General features: G+C 40.6%; 1 protein-coding gene across 1 annotated transcript in view; it reads right to left on the bottom strand.

The window, feature by feature from the left end:
• DSTN (destrin, actin depolymerizing factor) overlaps positions 1 to 14,250 on the bottom strand; it is a 31,374-nt gene extending 17,124 nt beyond the window's left edge. The window contains exon 1 of the mRNA XM_081150250.1: positions 13,786 to 14,250. Within this exon, the coding sequence (XP_081006376.1) occupies positions 13,786 to 13,788 (3 nt within the window). The 5' untranslated portion in view covers positions 13,789 to 14,250. The remainder of the gene's footprint in view (positions 1 to 13,785) is intronic.
• Between the last annotated feature and the right edge of the window lie 842 nt (positions 14,251 to 15,092).

Below are 15,092 nucleotides of genomic sequence, written 5' to 3'. Positions count from 1 at the left end.
GAGCAGGGGGGTAAAAAGGGAGTTCAAATAAGGAAGGAGTGAAATTAGTCTGAGAAGCACTTGCGACCCTGACCCCTCCTGACCTGCCACCCCCCCCATATCCCTGTAATTACGGAGTTTATCATCTGGAGAGGGTACACAGTAGGTCTTCCTGGCTTAGTCATCATACTGAAAATAGGAGAACATATGCAAATAAATGCTAAGACACTTTCCACCATCCCACCATCTTGAAGCCCGACTGTCGAACAGAACTTTCTGTGACAATGCAAATGTTCTATATTTGCACTGTCCTATATGGGAGGAAGTACCACACATGGCTACTGAGCACATGAAATGTGACTAATACAAATGAGGAATTAAATTTTTAATTTAATTTTAAATAATTTAACAGAAACTAACATAAAAATAACTCTCAATACTAAAATAGTATGCTTTGAGTAAACAAATTTATAAAACATAGTACATACTTTTCTACCTTGAAAAACCAGTGTATTATTTAAATTTATGATTTGTTATTTCTTGTGTTTTTGATAAGAGCCATTCTAACACATAGTCAATTAATTTACGACAAAAAAGCCAAGAATATACAGTGTGTAAACGACAGTCTCTTCAATAAGTGGTGTTGGGAAAACTGGACAGCCGCATGCAAAAGAATGAAACTGGATCACTATTTTATACCATACACAGAAATTAACTCAAAATGGATTAAAGACTTGAATGTAAGACCCGAAATCATAAAACTCCTAAAAGAAAACACAGGCTATAAACTCTCACAAAGATCTTGGCAATGACCTACACCAAAAGCAAAGCTAACAAAAGCAAAAAATAAAGTGGGACTACATCAAATTAAAATGCTCCTGCAAAGCAAAATAAACCATAAACAAAATGAGAAGACAACCTAACAAATGGGAGAAAATACTTGCAAATCACATATCCCGTAAAGGGTTAAGATCTGAACAGACATTTTCCCAAAGAAGACATACAGATGGCCAAAAGGTGCTCAACATTAACAGGGAAGTACAAATCACAACCACGTGAGACATCACCTTAACTCTTAGTATCTCTATCAATTCCTTCTGCCCAATATATACACACAATCCCCCATCTACCCAGAATTGTGAAGCTGTGTAAGTGTTCACTTAATCAATACAAGTTCTCTACTTCATGTTCTATTTTAAAAGTCACAAATATATATATTGTATTTTTTTAAAGTGTCTGATATGTAAGCTTCACTTAATTTCAGGGTAAATGCTAGATAAGAGCCAATAATGTACACAGTAATCAATATACAAAGAGCATGACCTTTAAGAAATCAACATCCCATAAAATACACTGACACAATTCAAAATTTCTGCAATCTACACCCGTTAAATAACTATTTGATTGTGCAGCTCAAAAAATAAAAAAGGCACTATTAAGTAAAAATATATCTATTAGTAAGTTTACCCAAGTAGAAAGAATGACTGTTTCAAGCATTTATCAATATTGGAAAAAGACCTCTATAATATTCTCTCATCCTTCAGTAAGACAGGAAATTTACAGAAGAATATATTCCACAACTGGGGGATGGAATACTACTCACCATAAAGAGGAACAAACTGCTGATGCACAAATGCCTTATTCTAAGTGAAAAGAAGCCAGATTCAAAGTGCATGATTGGACAATTCCATTTATATGACATTTTTGCAAAGGTAAAACTATAGGGACAAAGTCTAACCAGTGATTGTTCAGGGTGGGAGGAAGAATTAACATGGGGAATTTTTTTGGAGTGAAGGAACTATTCCATATTTTTATTATGGTGGTAGTTATATAACTGTATACATTTGCCAAAACCTGCAGAGACTTAGAAGCATATATACATCAAATACTACTCAGCCATAAAAAATGAAATATTACCATTTGCAACAACATGGATGGGTCTTGAGAGTATCATGCTAAGTGAAATAAGTCAGACAAAAAGGACAAGAATCTTATGATTTCAGTCATATGTGAGATATAAAATAGAAATCAACATGTGAATGAACAAACTCATAGACAACAGTATGGTGGTTACTAGAGGGGGAGGGGAATGGGGAGAAGATAAAAAGGTAAAGGGGTCAGATGTATGGCGACAGAAGGAGACGAGGCTCTGGATGGTGAGCACACAATGCAATATACTGATGATGTGTTATAGAATCGTACACTTGAAACTTACATAATGTTAATAACCAAAGTTACCCCAATAAATTTAAATTTTTAAAAATGGTGAATTTTACCTTATGTAAATTATTTTGGATGGAAAAATTATACATTAGTTCTAGTCTTTATTTCAAGAGCAACAATATAAAAATATTATATTCACCTTTCAGAAAGATTGTTTTGCACACACAATAAGGTAAAGCAGCAATTTTCAACCTTTTTCATCTCATGGCACATATAAATTAATTACTAAAATTCTGCAGCATACCAAAAAATATATTTTTTTGCCGATCTGACAAAAAAAGAGGTTTAATTCTGACTCATTCACACTGGAGGGCTATTGTGCTGGCTGTTGTCATTTTTTTATTTGACAATCTAAGGGAAAAGAGGTCAGTGCCTCCTGACTAAATAGTCAGGTATTGCATGTTTAAAAAAGTCTAGTGGCACACCAGTTGAAAATTGCTGAGCTAAAGGTAAAAGATTTCTCCTTGGTTTAACAATTTGGCTTCTCTCTGGATGATTAACTAACATGTACCAAGATTAATTAAGTGAACCCAAGATAGGAAACAAAACAGATTTGATGATGTTGGTTAATTGCTCTACCTCTGTTCCATGGTCACATTTAGTTTCTAAGCCCTACCAATTCCTCCTTACATGTGAATTTCTATTTCTTCTCATCTCCTCTTAAAATCTCATAACACTATCAAGATTAAGAGTCTTCACCAATTCCCAGGCACCGACAAGATAAAGTCCATATTCATTAACAGAGTATAAAAAGCCCTTTATCATCCAAACTAACCTACTTTTCCAGATTCATCTTCCACCATAGGCAATTGTATTATTCACTCATACCTTTCAGAAAGCAGTTTGGCCATTTATATCAAGAGCCTCAAAATAACCCAAACCCTCTGACCCTTTAACTCAGTAATCCCACTTTGAGGAATTTATTTTGGGGAAATAATCTTCATAGTACTAAAAATCAGATGGCCCAAATAAATAAAAACAGGAGAATTTCAAAGAAAATTATAGTATATCCACAGATACATCCATTAAATGGTACATCCATTAAAATCACGTTTATGGAAAGTTTTTAATGACACAGGAAACTATGATTTAAGTGGAAAAAAAAAGAAGCTGGATATAAAGTTTAACATACAGTGTAATCTCAACTATGTAAAACAGCATAGAGAAAAGGAAGTTTATCTCTTTGGGAATATAAGTAATTTTTATCTTCTCTCTAGTTTTCTGTATTTTCAAAGTTTTCTGTGATGTGCATATTTTTAAAATATCAGGACGACACTCTAACCAACTAAGATACCCGGTCAGCACCAGAGGGAATCTCCACCCAGTCAGGGCACATACAAGAAGCAACCAATGAATGTATAAATAAGCTGAACAACAAATTGATGGTTCTCTCTCCACCCCCTTCTCTCTAAAATCAATCAATAAATAAAAATTTAAGAATGTCCTCTTATTCACCTATTCATGTTCATTCAGTAACATCTGTTGTGGGTCTACTATGACAGAGTCATCTTGCTACTGAGATATACAAACCCTCTCTTAAGGAGCTTAACAGTCAAAGTGTCTGTCCCTGTGAAGTGCACATTATAATGGGGAAACAGGTAAGAAATAAATGAACAACTGAATGAGATAACTGCAGGTTGTAATAAGTACTACCATGAAAATAAGGTAGAAAGTGAATATCTGGAGATTACCAATACAGGTTTTTCTTACACAGTTGAGTTCATCTATAACAGTTTATATTCTTTATTTCCCATGTTCCAAAGTGACAAGGGTGCCAAGCTAATTCAATGGGGGAAAGAATAGTGTCTTCAACAAATGGTGCTGGGACACCTGGATATTCACATGCAAAAGAATGAATTTGGATCCCCAGAACCTACAACAACACAGTCCTCCCTTAACATCATCAATAGGTTCAGCAACTTTAAAAGAAATGTCATATAATAAAACCAATTTTACCATAGGCTAGTTGATATAAACAAGAGATAAGTTCCTATGGCATTATAATGAAGTGACATAAAACGAGGATCTGCTGTACCTGGTTCCTAGAAGACACCTAGCAATCATTTATTCAAAGAATGAGCACATATTTAAAATGGCCTGGAATAAAATGAGCTAAATGTTAATACTTGGGTTGGGATTCCCATTACAACTAAACTTTTTCTTAATGTGTACAATGAACATTATTATTATTATTGTTATTATTATAATCAGATATGAAGTTAAGGTATTTTAAAGATTTGTAATATTTCTGGATCAATTAATATTCTTCAAAGTTCTAAGAACCTCAATTTTTGCCAAACTATTTTATTTTAGCTTCTTTTACAGGTCCCTAGCACAATGACACCACCAACTACCTAGTAGCTCAGGTCTAAATATTAGAAGTTATTCTTGATGTCTTTCTTTCCCTTATGCCACACATCTAAATTATCAGTAAGTTCTGTCAGCTCTCCCCCCAAAAATATACAGTTGACTCTTGTACAACATGGGTTTGAATTGCACAGGTCCACCTATAAAAGGATTTTTTTCAATAAATACCTGTACTGTTTTCGATCCATGGTTGGAAGCCTGCAAATGCAGAGGGCTGACAGCATGCATTGATCTACTCCTTTTTATACAGACTTGAGCATCCATGGGCTTTGGTATCCGAGGGGGGTCCTGGAACCAATTTCCCACAGATACCAACAGTAGTTAAGTTTTGGGGGAGTCAAAAGTTATACATGGATTTTCGACTGCACAGGGGTCAGTGTCCCTAATCCCCATGTTGTTCAAGAGTCAAGGGCATATCCAATCTAATTACTTCTCACTATCCCATTAACAATCCCAATCCAAGCTACCACCATCATCAATTGCCTGAATAATAGCAAGTTTCTTAATTAGCCTTTGTCCTCATTTGTAAATCTCCATACATTAGCGACAGGGATAAATCACACCCCATTCCACTACGTTACACCCTACCACTTCCCACCACCACAAACCCAGTGGTTTCCTGAGGGAGTCAGAATAAAACTCAAATTCCTCACCTTGGCCTAAAGACTTCCTGTTCTAGTTCCTGCCTACAATCCATTTCTTACTTCTCTCCCCTATCTGCACTAAATTCTACCTACACAAACCTTTTTTGTCCCTGGCATGTCAAACTCATTTTCTTTTCAAGGAATTTTACTTAAGAGTTCCTTCCTTCTGCCTGAAATGTTTTTCACATGGCCCGCTCTCTCTTACAATGCTAGTCTTAGCTCAAATATGACCTAAGAGGCCTTCCTTAACAATCTACCTAAAAGAAGCCAACTCTTCAACTACTCCCTATTGTTACCTTATTTCCTTCATACCACTTATGATTATGACATGATCTTGTCATTTTTTAATTTTTCCTCCCACACAGAATTACTCTCACAAGGAAAGGATTTTGTTTTCCAGTACTGTATCCCTAGTACCTGGATCAATTCTTGGCATATCAAATTTCTCAACTATTTACTGAACAAATAGTTGCTATTTTAAATCCTGCAGACAATGAAGAACTATATTTGATTTTCCATTAATTACTTCAGGAAAAATATAACAGTTATTTAACTCTTTAATAACCAAAAGATATTTTTAATCAAGAATTGAGTCACCTGAAAAATCAAATTTAAAAAGCTGGTCATGAAAAAAAATTGAGAAAATACAATGATTCCAAGTAAAATAACATTAAAGAAATAAAACAAGCTCTGGCTTGGCAGCTCAGTTGGTTAGAGCATCATCCCAATACGCCAAGGTTGTGGGTTCAATCGCTGGTAGGGCACATACAAGAATCAACCAATGATTGCACAAATATGTGGAACAACAAATCGATGTTTCTATCTCTCTGCCTTCCTTTCTCTAAAAATCAATAAAATAAAACAAATGCAATGCAGTGTACAAAGGGGAGGTACTATTCAATTTAGTAGTTAAAACTCAATTTCCATTGCATTTAAAAAGTATAGAGGAGCCTGGCGAGGAGTGGCTCAGCGGTTGAGCATCGACCTAGGATCCAGGTCAGGGCACATGCCCGGGCTGTGGGTTCGATCCCCAGTAGGGGGCGTGCAGGAGGCAGCCGATCAATGACTAATCAGTGATGTTTCTATCTCTCTCTCCCTGAAATCAATAAAGATATATTAAACAAAAAAAGTATACTGGAATAGAAACTATAAAAATTAAAGTAATCCATCTCCATGGGATCCTATCCCTCTCAACTAAGAATGCCCTTTGCCTGGGCCAGTGTGGCTCAGTTGGCTGGAACATCGTCCCATACACTGAAAGGTCAAAGGTTCAATTCCAGTCAGGGCAAATACCCAGGTTTCAGGGTTCGATCCCCAGCTGGCAACCTATCAGTGTTTTACTCTCACATCAATGTTTCTCTCTCTTGCTCTCACTGTCTCCCTTCCTCCCTCTAACATCAATGGAAAAACATGTCCTCAGTTAAGGATTTAAAAGTAAATAGAATAAAATAAAAACATCTACATTAGTGCCATAAAAGGAATTCATGTGCTATCTTAGCACTGGTCCTTAGACATGTACAGAAATGCAGAGAATTAACACCAGTGTTAGTATCCATACTAACTTCCCATTACCAATAGGCCAATTCACAAAGTCTGAAGATAGTTCATTAAAGTGGTCACTAACCACACACACATGGTTTAGTGTGTCTATTAAATGTGGCTAATGGGACTGAAAAACTGCATTTTAAATTTTATTTCATTTTAATTAACTTAAGCTTTAAAATTGATTATCAATTCCATTACTGGAAAACTTGTAAGTATGCCCAGAACAAATTAGGTATGTGAATCTACTTTTTCAACAGTAAAATTTAAATCTAAATCTAAATACATATCAAATATTTCTTACAAAAACTGAACATTTTAATTAATGTATCGTAAGTTTAAAATATATACTGATTTCAAACTTGTATGAAAAGGAATGTAAATGTCTCATTAATTTTTATATAGATTAAATGTCGACATATTTCAGATATGTTGGGTTAAATAAATTTCACATTTTCTATTTTTTAATGGGGCTACTAGAAAATTTAAAAGTACATATGTACTTTGGGTGATGAACGCAATGCAATATACAGATGACGCACTATGGAATTGTACACTTGAAATTTATATACTTTTATTAACTAATACCCCAATAAATTTAATACATTTTAAAAAATATGTTTTTATTGATTTTTTTGAGAAAGGGAGAGGGATGGAGAGATAGAAAAATCAATGAGAGAGAAACATCATTGATTGGCTGTCTCCTGCATGACCCCACTGAAGATCAAGCCTGCAGCCCAAGCATGTGTCCTGACCAGGAATCAAACCACTGACCTCTTGGTTCATGGGTCAATGCTTGACCACTGAGCCACACTGGCCGGGCTAATAAATTTTTTGAAAGTATATATGTAACTCGTATTTTATTTCTGTTCGACAACACTGGTTGAAAGGTTACTTACAACATTCTGAAAACAAGATTTCAATGATATGAGAATTCCTCAAGGCTCTAGAGCTTCAACAATTGCCTTACAAGACTGCTCCCCAGCAAGTTGAAGGAGTCTTGCCAGTATTTGCCTGTGCTTTAGTTTTTGTTCTATTACAACATGAAAATACTACCACCATCAAAAATATGCTATGAGAAACCACTTTAAAGTAAACACTAATTGAATTAATCCAAAAGCACAAACACAGTAAGAAATTCGTTTTAAATGTACGTTTCCTGCTACAGTATGCACTGAAGCATCCAACTTTCAAATGCTCATTCTGTGCCCTGCTGCAACAAAACAGAGCTCTTTGATGTTCACTCACCGGGTTAAAAAAAGCCAAAATCTCAGTCTTTTCATACCTTCAACAACAGATTAAAATGTGAATTTTAGAATTTTAATTGCATTTTTACTTAAGTCAATGGCTTTTTAAAGACCTACATAAAAACTGATTCTTAAATTTTAATATACCAAAGCAAATGACATATATTACAACGTCAGCTACTGAAAAACTTATCTTCAGGAGTTAAGAATCACTAGACTAAAAACTACTCAACTCTATGGGGGTCCTTGTACAGAAAATTCCATGACGAATGTCAGTAACAAGTTTGTCAAAGTATTACTAACATGAACCAATCTGATGTTTATTTTTCTATAATTCTCCCAAAGTAAAATTTCAAGAAAAATGAACAAGGGATAGCTTTTAGAAGCACAAGTTCAAGTGAAAAGTAACGTCGAACATCAAGGCAAAGAGGCAGGGAGAGAAGAAAAAAGCTGGGATTAAAATATTTCTGAAGTGTTAGGTGTAAATCTTTGGGTATGGCTTTCATGGACAATCTAGAGAGGAATATTATGCTACAAGGGAAGGAAATTCAAGATACTTCAGTAACAATCTTCTACTTATTTCTTTATTATGTTCTGTGGTTTAGGTATGCAAATAGCAGAGAATACAGGCATACATATCTCAGAGATATTGTGGCTTGGGTTCCAAAACACTGCAATAAAACCAGCTGTAATCTTTTTGCTGGTGGAGGGTCTTGCTTTCAATTTGTTAAAAAAATTCAACGTATGTGAAGAGCAATAAAGCAAAGCACAATAAAAAAGGTATGCCTGTACAGTAAAAAGACTAGGCCTAGTTACTCAGAGACTAGAGAATTGCTCTGTAGATAAAAGCAATACATATATATATGTTAAATCCAGTTTTTCAAGAGTTTCAAGATTTTTTTCAAATTTCAAATATGGTGTTCATCTCAAAGTATCTTAATTATTACTGAAAGAAAATATAGTTACTTATTATAGAAACACAAATGTTTGGAGTCTTCCTGTATAGTAAGTTAAACACCATTTTGATTTTTTTTAAAGGTGGTTTGTTTTTTGTTTTTTAATATATCTTTATTGATTTCAAAGACAGGGAGAGAGGGATAGAAACATCAATGATGAGAGAGTCACTGATCGGCTGCCTCCTGCAAGCCCCCCACTGCAGCGGGGGGGGGGGGGGGAGTAGGGGGGACCGAGTCTGCAACCCGGGCATGTGCCCTGACTGGGAATCGAACCGCTATCTCCTGGATCATAGGTTGATGCTCAAATGCTGAGCCATGCCGGCTGGACACCATTTTGATTTAAACCAATTCTATTTATAAAAAAATAGTCACAGTTATTGGTTTTGTTTTGCATGTTTGTTTGTTTTTTAATAGACTACTTTCCAGAGACCTCTTAGGTTCACAGAAAAATTGAGCAGAAAGTACAGAGTTCCCATATATCATGTTTTGTTTGTTTTTAACATTTTTGGCTAGATGAACTGCCTAGGAAAAAGACAGGTGCAAGTATAAAGCAAAGGATGCAAAAATGAAACTCTATCCTGGATCACTCTGTATTCTACCACTACCAGGCCTTGACAATGACAGGTGTCTAGAATTAAGAGACAGTGTACTGAACTTTCCTTACTTAGCTTGAGAGGCTTGCAAAGAAACTAGGTGCCAGAGGAGAGAAATGAATCCTCTGTATGCAGTTCAGGCCTTGACAATCACTTTCTTGTTGATTTTCTTTTAACTCTGGATTTACTTGATGGCCCTAAAAATTAGCTTAGATGAAGACATGATGAGTATTTTACACAATGTCAAGTTCACCAAATGTGCATGCATATAAAAACATAAGATGCAATAAACATATGAAAAGATACTCAACTACTACTAATCAGAGAAATACAAATTAAAGAATGAGAAAATATTTCACACCCATCAGACTGGCAAAGGTTTTAAGGCTCATAATAGCAAGCAGTGAAAAGAAACCGACAAACAGGCTCCTGAATGTAGACAATGAGATGGCTGCAAACTAGAACCTCCGCTGGTAGAAAAGAAAATACATATGCATGGTCTCCAAGCCAGGGCTTCCACTTCTAGATATAAACCAAGAAGACACCCTGTAGGGCTAGAGAAGCAATATATAGTAATATGCAAAAATGGAAACAATCTATTGCAAAAATAGTTGAAGTAGACAAAAAAAAAAATAAAAGGACAAAAAGCTGGGCAAATTTCTACCAACCGGGCAATGATTAAACTTAATATAGTCATAAAATGAAAAGTATTCAGCCATTACAATAAAGAACTAGAGACACAACTAAAACTAAAAATCACCACCCTGAAAACTGACCAATTTTAATTTTTTTAAGTCGCAACAGGAGACACAAAGCATAACATTTATATAAAATTTAAAAACACAAGGCAATACAGTATATATTACTGCAGATGCGTACATGTATAGCTAAAAGTATGGAAATATCAATGAGAATGAAACACATTAATTTCAGGTGACTATGCTGAATTTTACCTGAGCCCTGAGCTCCTGGAAAGTAGTGCCGGTTAAGAAACCCACCCCCATCATTTTGTGTTCTGGGGAGCACTAGCAAAAGGATTCGGCCCTTGCTCACTGGGAGTTAAGACCAGTCTGGGCGTATGCTTAAGGCTCCTGGTTTACCTGCCCCATGTCCCCACCCCACCCCTTTTTTGGGGAGATGATCCCATTAATTGATGTCTTCCCAATTGCAATAGCCTAAAAAAAATCATTTCCTTGCCCTGGCTGGTGTGCTCAGTGGTTAGAGAGTCGGCCTGCACATGGAAGGGTCCCAGGTTCAATTCCACAATGTTAAGGGTTAAAGTTAAGGGTTAGTCAAGGGCACAATGGGGTGGATGCCTGGGTTGCAGGTTCCCCATCCCCAGTTGGGGCTCTCTCACACTGATGTTTCTTCTTCCCCCTCCCCCCTCCCCCCCCTTCCCTTCCGCTCTCTCTAGAATCAATGGAAAAAATATTCTCTGGTGAGGATTAACAAATAAATAATTTCCTTAAGTTATGGCACATTATGTCTTTGACACTGGAGTGGCTGGTTATCTCTGGGGAGGGGAGGGACTGGGATAAGAAGATGCACACTTAGATAAAATGGTAATGTAACCTGAAATACAGCAAAAACCTTTTTTCTAGTTTTTGTACAAAGGGACCTGTTATTCTGTGTAGTTTTCTGCAAAATTCTAAATTAATTATTAAATTATTTTAAAACTTGATGTGAATTCACAAGTCAGTCTGCTAGTCAGTTTTCTGATATGTTAAACAGGCACATGAATACATGCCCAACATATTCCACTTGGTTGTTATAAGTGTTTTTGCTAGTCATCAAGTGGTACAATACGTTTGTAATTCAGTTTGAGTCAATTAGTTCAGTTTGTTACAGCAGTGTTTGGATTAGGATAAAGTTAAGGGTTAGATTATCATACAGACCTTTACTCTGTTTCAGGGGCAACACTACACTCCTACTTCCCAGAGAGCAATATAGCTGTACTGCAAACGCACATACTATCAGCAACAAGAGGAGCTAGGTGGGTCTGTGTATGTCTCAATCCACACCCAACACCAGAACTACTGAGTAGATGGCCCAAAGAACTTGGAGGGTAGGCTCTTTCTTCCTTTCTTTCCTCCCTTCCTTTTCTTTCTTTTCTTTCTTTCCCTTTTTTCCTTTCTTTTCTCCCTCCCTCCCTCTCTCTTATTGGCACTGTAAAGTGAGACTGAAACATGAAATTTCATGGTAAAGTGCTCTGAGTGTTATCTTTTGAGTTGGTTTTAAATTGCTTTACTCGAAAGTGCTTCTAGAAGACTTGGTGAGTAGCAGGAAGTTATTTTGTTAATGTAGAACAAAACCATCAGCAGTTAAAATGTAACCTAAAAAAATTAAAAATTTGAACCAAGTATCCAGCCAACAGATGTAAACAGTTTCAGATACAGAGGTGAAATACTAAAATCTGGGATAATAAAGGAACTTTCCATCTTAACAATATTCTCTAATAGTTGTACCAGAGGGAAACACTGTTCTCATGAGGCTAAACACAAGAGGAACCTTAGAAGTGGTCAGTCTATATTCTGAACTTTCTTTGCAAGCATCCAAACACCACGAGCTTTATAAGATCTCCTTGCCCTCTCTACGCCAACAAGCAGAGAATGTATTTGAAAGGTATTTGGAATCGCCCATCTTGATTTTTATTTCTCCTCCCCCAGGAATCAGTAAATAAAACAGATTCTTCATTTTATGTGAATTACAGAAATATGGAAGTAAAGCTTTAACTAAAGTTTAACCATTTAACTAAAATTAAAATGCTTGGTCCTATTTTCAAGCATTTGAAACAAAATGCTTGAAACAAAATAGTTTGCAGTCTAGCAACTCAAAAACATATAATGCCAAATCAGAAGACCCTAAAGCAGGTTCCAAAGCACTTTCATCGGAGCTGATGGTCTTACATTATTATTAGAATGCAAAACCCTAGATTCAAAGTCTTTCAGTATAAAGTAGAATATATATTTATAGTCTTAAAGAGGTTAAAAAGTCTTAAAATGCTCATCCTCTTTGTGGCTTACAGAATTAAACCAAAGAAGAACCAGAAACTGAACAGTAACAAATTCCTGATACATATCCTCAATCACCAAGAAACTACTGATTAATCTCATTTTCTTCCACTAATGAGACCGTATGCACAGTCACGAAAGTTGCAAATCTTAAGAAAACCAAAATTATTATTCAGTAGAAACATTCTGTATGCAAATAAACCGGTACCAACTGCTTCCAGGCAGACAGATGCAACAGTGTAATATTTCTAGCAAAGTCTGGTGAGCCTCTGCCTGCAAATCACTGACCAAAAATGGTAACAGCGTGTGCGGACTAAAGAAAGCGACAAAACGTTCTCCTTGATCGCAAGAACACAGTTTTACAGCACACTAGAACGACGGCGTAGACGGGGAAATGTGTCAGTTAAGCAAATTATCCATCACCTAGCAAATACTGAGCATCTGTTTACTTTTCAGATGCTCGGAAAACTTAACGGACTTCTACGTAAAAGTTTTTTCCTTTGTTTTTATTAGTATCCCAGCGTCCTGCCCACAGCTCGCACGCTGAGTTCCGGCACAGCCAAACGGTTTACAGGTAAAGGAAAATGTCGAGCCCCGCACGGAGATCGGGCGGGCGAGGGTTAAAGCGGCCGCGGCCGCCGCAGGAAGCCGAGGGCCGGAGGCGACCAACGGCGCGGCTGCGAGGCCGCCCGCCCGCCCTTCTCGCCGCCACGGTCCCGCTCGGAGTGGTCATTCCGCCCTCTACGGCCGTCCAATACAGGCCCTATTCTCCAGACCGAGATGGACAGTCCTTCCCGGCCGCATCTGCGCCGGGCTTTGGGGGAACGCGCCGCAACAAGGCCCGCTCCGGGTTCTCCCGCTCCCCACCCCGGGTTGCGGGACCCCCGACCCCCAATCGACTGCACCAAGGGAAGGGGGGGCTCAACCCCGCCTGGGGCTACCAAGGCCCGGGCGGGAGGAACGGCGGAGGCGTCGCTCCGGGGCGGCGGCCAAGCAGCAGCTGCGACCGACGCAGCGGCCGCGGAACCGCCCCGGGACCCGGGGGCCCAGCGGGCCCGCAGGCGGCAGACGCCCGAGAGCCTCCCCCGCCGGAGGACAGCAGCCCGACCCCGGTGCCTTGTGGGCGAGGAGGCGGCGCTCGCCCCTCAGCGCGACCCCCGCGGCGCCCAGACCCCCGCCGCCCCCGCCGCGTCAGCTCACGCCTCGCTCTCCCTTCCACTCACCATCTTCGCCGCGGCGGTCGCAAGGACGCGGGGCAGGGGGTCGGCGGGTGCCGGGTCTGCGGAGCCGGCCGAGTCTGCTGCGCGTCCTCCTCAGAGCCGCAGGGCCGAGCGACCGAGCGAGGCGGCGACGCCGGGAGCGAGCCTGCGGAGGGGAGGGAGCGCGGACGCGCGCCTCGGGCCCAAACACGACGGCGCACGTCACGCGCGGCCCGCCGTTGCTACGCAACCGGAAGGCCTGGTAACGCCCCGTCCGGGCGGCCCTCGAGACTACCGGCGGCGGGGGGTCTTCCTCACCTTCTGGAGACTGGGGTCGCTCCTCGCCAGCTCGGGCATCACGGGAGTGGGGGTGGGTCCTCTCTCTTCCGCTGGGGGCGAGGAGGCGGAGCGTGGACTGGCACCTGCCGGGCGGGTGGCCCTTCCCCCCCAGGAGGCGGAGCCTCACGGCGCCCCGCCCGCTGGAAAGCCGCGGGCCGTACAAGGAAGCAGCTACCTGGCCAGGTGTGCGCCGCGCGGGGGGCGGGGCCTGGGGCGGGGCGGGGCGAGTGGGCGGGGCTGCGCGGAGGGGGCTGCGCGGAGGGGGCTGCGCGGAGGGGGCTGCGCGGAGGGGGCTGCGCGGAGGGGGCTGCGCGGAGGGGGCTGCGCGGAGGGGGCTGCGCGGAGGGGGCTGCGCGGAGGGGGCTGCGCGGAGGGGGCTGCGCGGAGGGGGCTGCGCGGAGGGCGCTGCGAGCGGGAGCCGCGGGCGCGGAGGCGCGGGCGGCGGCGGAGGGCGCGCGTCCCGCATATTTTACCTACTTTGGTGCGATTCCGCCGTCCGCCCCTGATTGGCCCAGCGCGGCACGCCGGGCCCTCGTGCGGGGAGAAAAAATCTGTCCATTTTTCCTCCTTCCGGAGGCGACGGTGGCCATACCGAGCGCTGTGAGTCACTGCTAATTTCAGGTCTGGAAAAAACAAGGAGCGATTTATTTAGCTCCGGGAACTGCCCGGGAAGGGCCCGGGCGCCCGCCGGGTGTGGCCGGGAAAGGCCGCCTCGCCTCGGGGCGACGGCGCCGGGCCCGCTGCTCCCGTGTTTTGGGTTTTCAATTTGGGATTGTGTTTTCTTAATGGCCGGTTGCATCAGAAACACGGTTTTCAGAGGGCCAGGAGGAATCCCGAAGCTTTTCCCGAGGGTGTTTTTGTGGGGAATAAAGAATTTACATCTGGGATGATTATTTTATTTTAGGTTTTATTTTAAGATACTGAGGACATCACGACCTCTACCAAAACTATTTTAATTCTCCAGAGGTGAGGCTTTTGGACAGGATGGGCAG

Source organism: Miniopterus schreibersii (genome assembly GCF_964146895.1).
Source record: "Miniopterus schreibersii genome assembly, chromosome: 10".
Lineage (NCBI taxonomy): Eukaryota > Metazoa > Chordata > Mammalia > Chiroptera > Miniopteridae > Miniopterus > Miniopterus schreibersii.
This window is presented reverse-complemented; position numbering and strand designations above follow the sequence as displayed.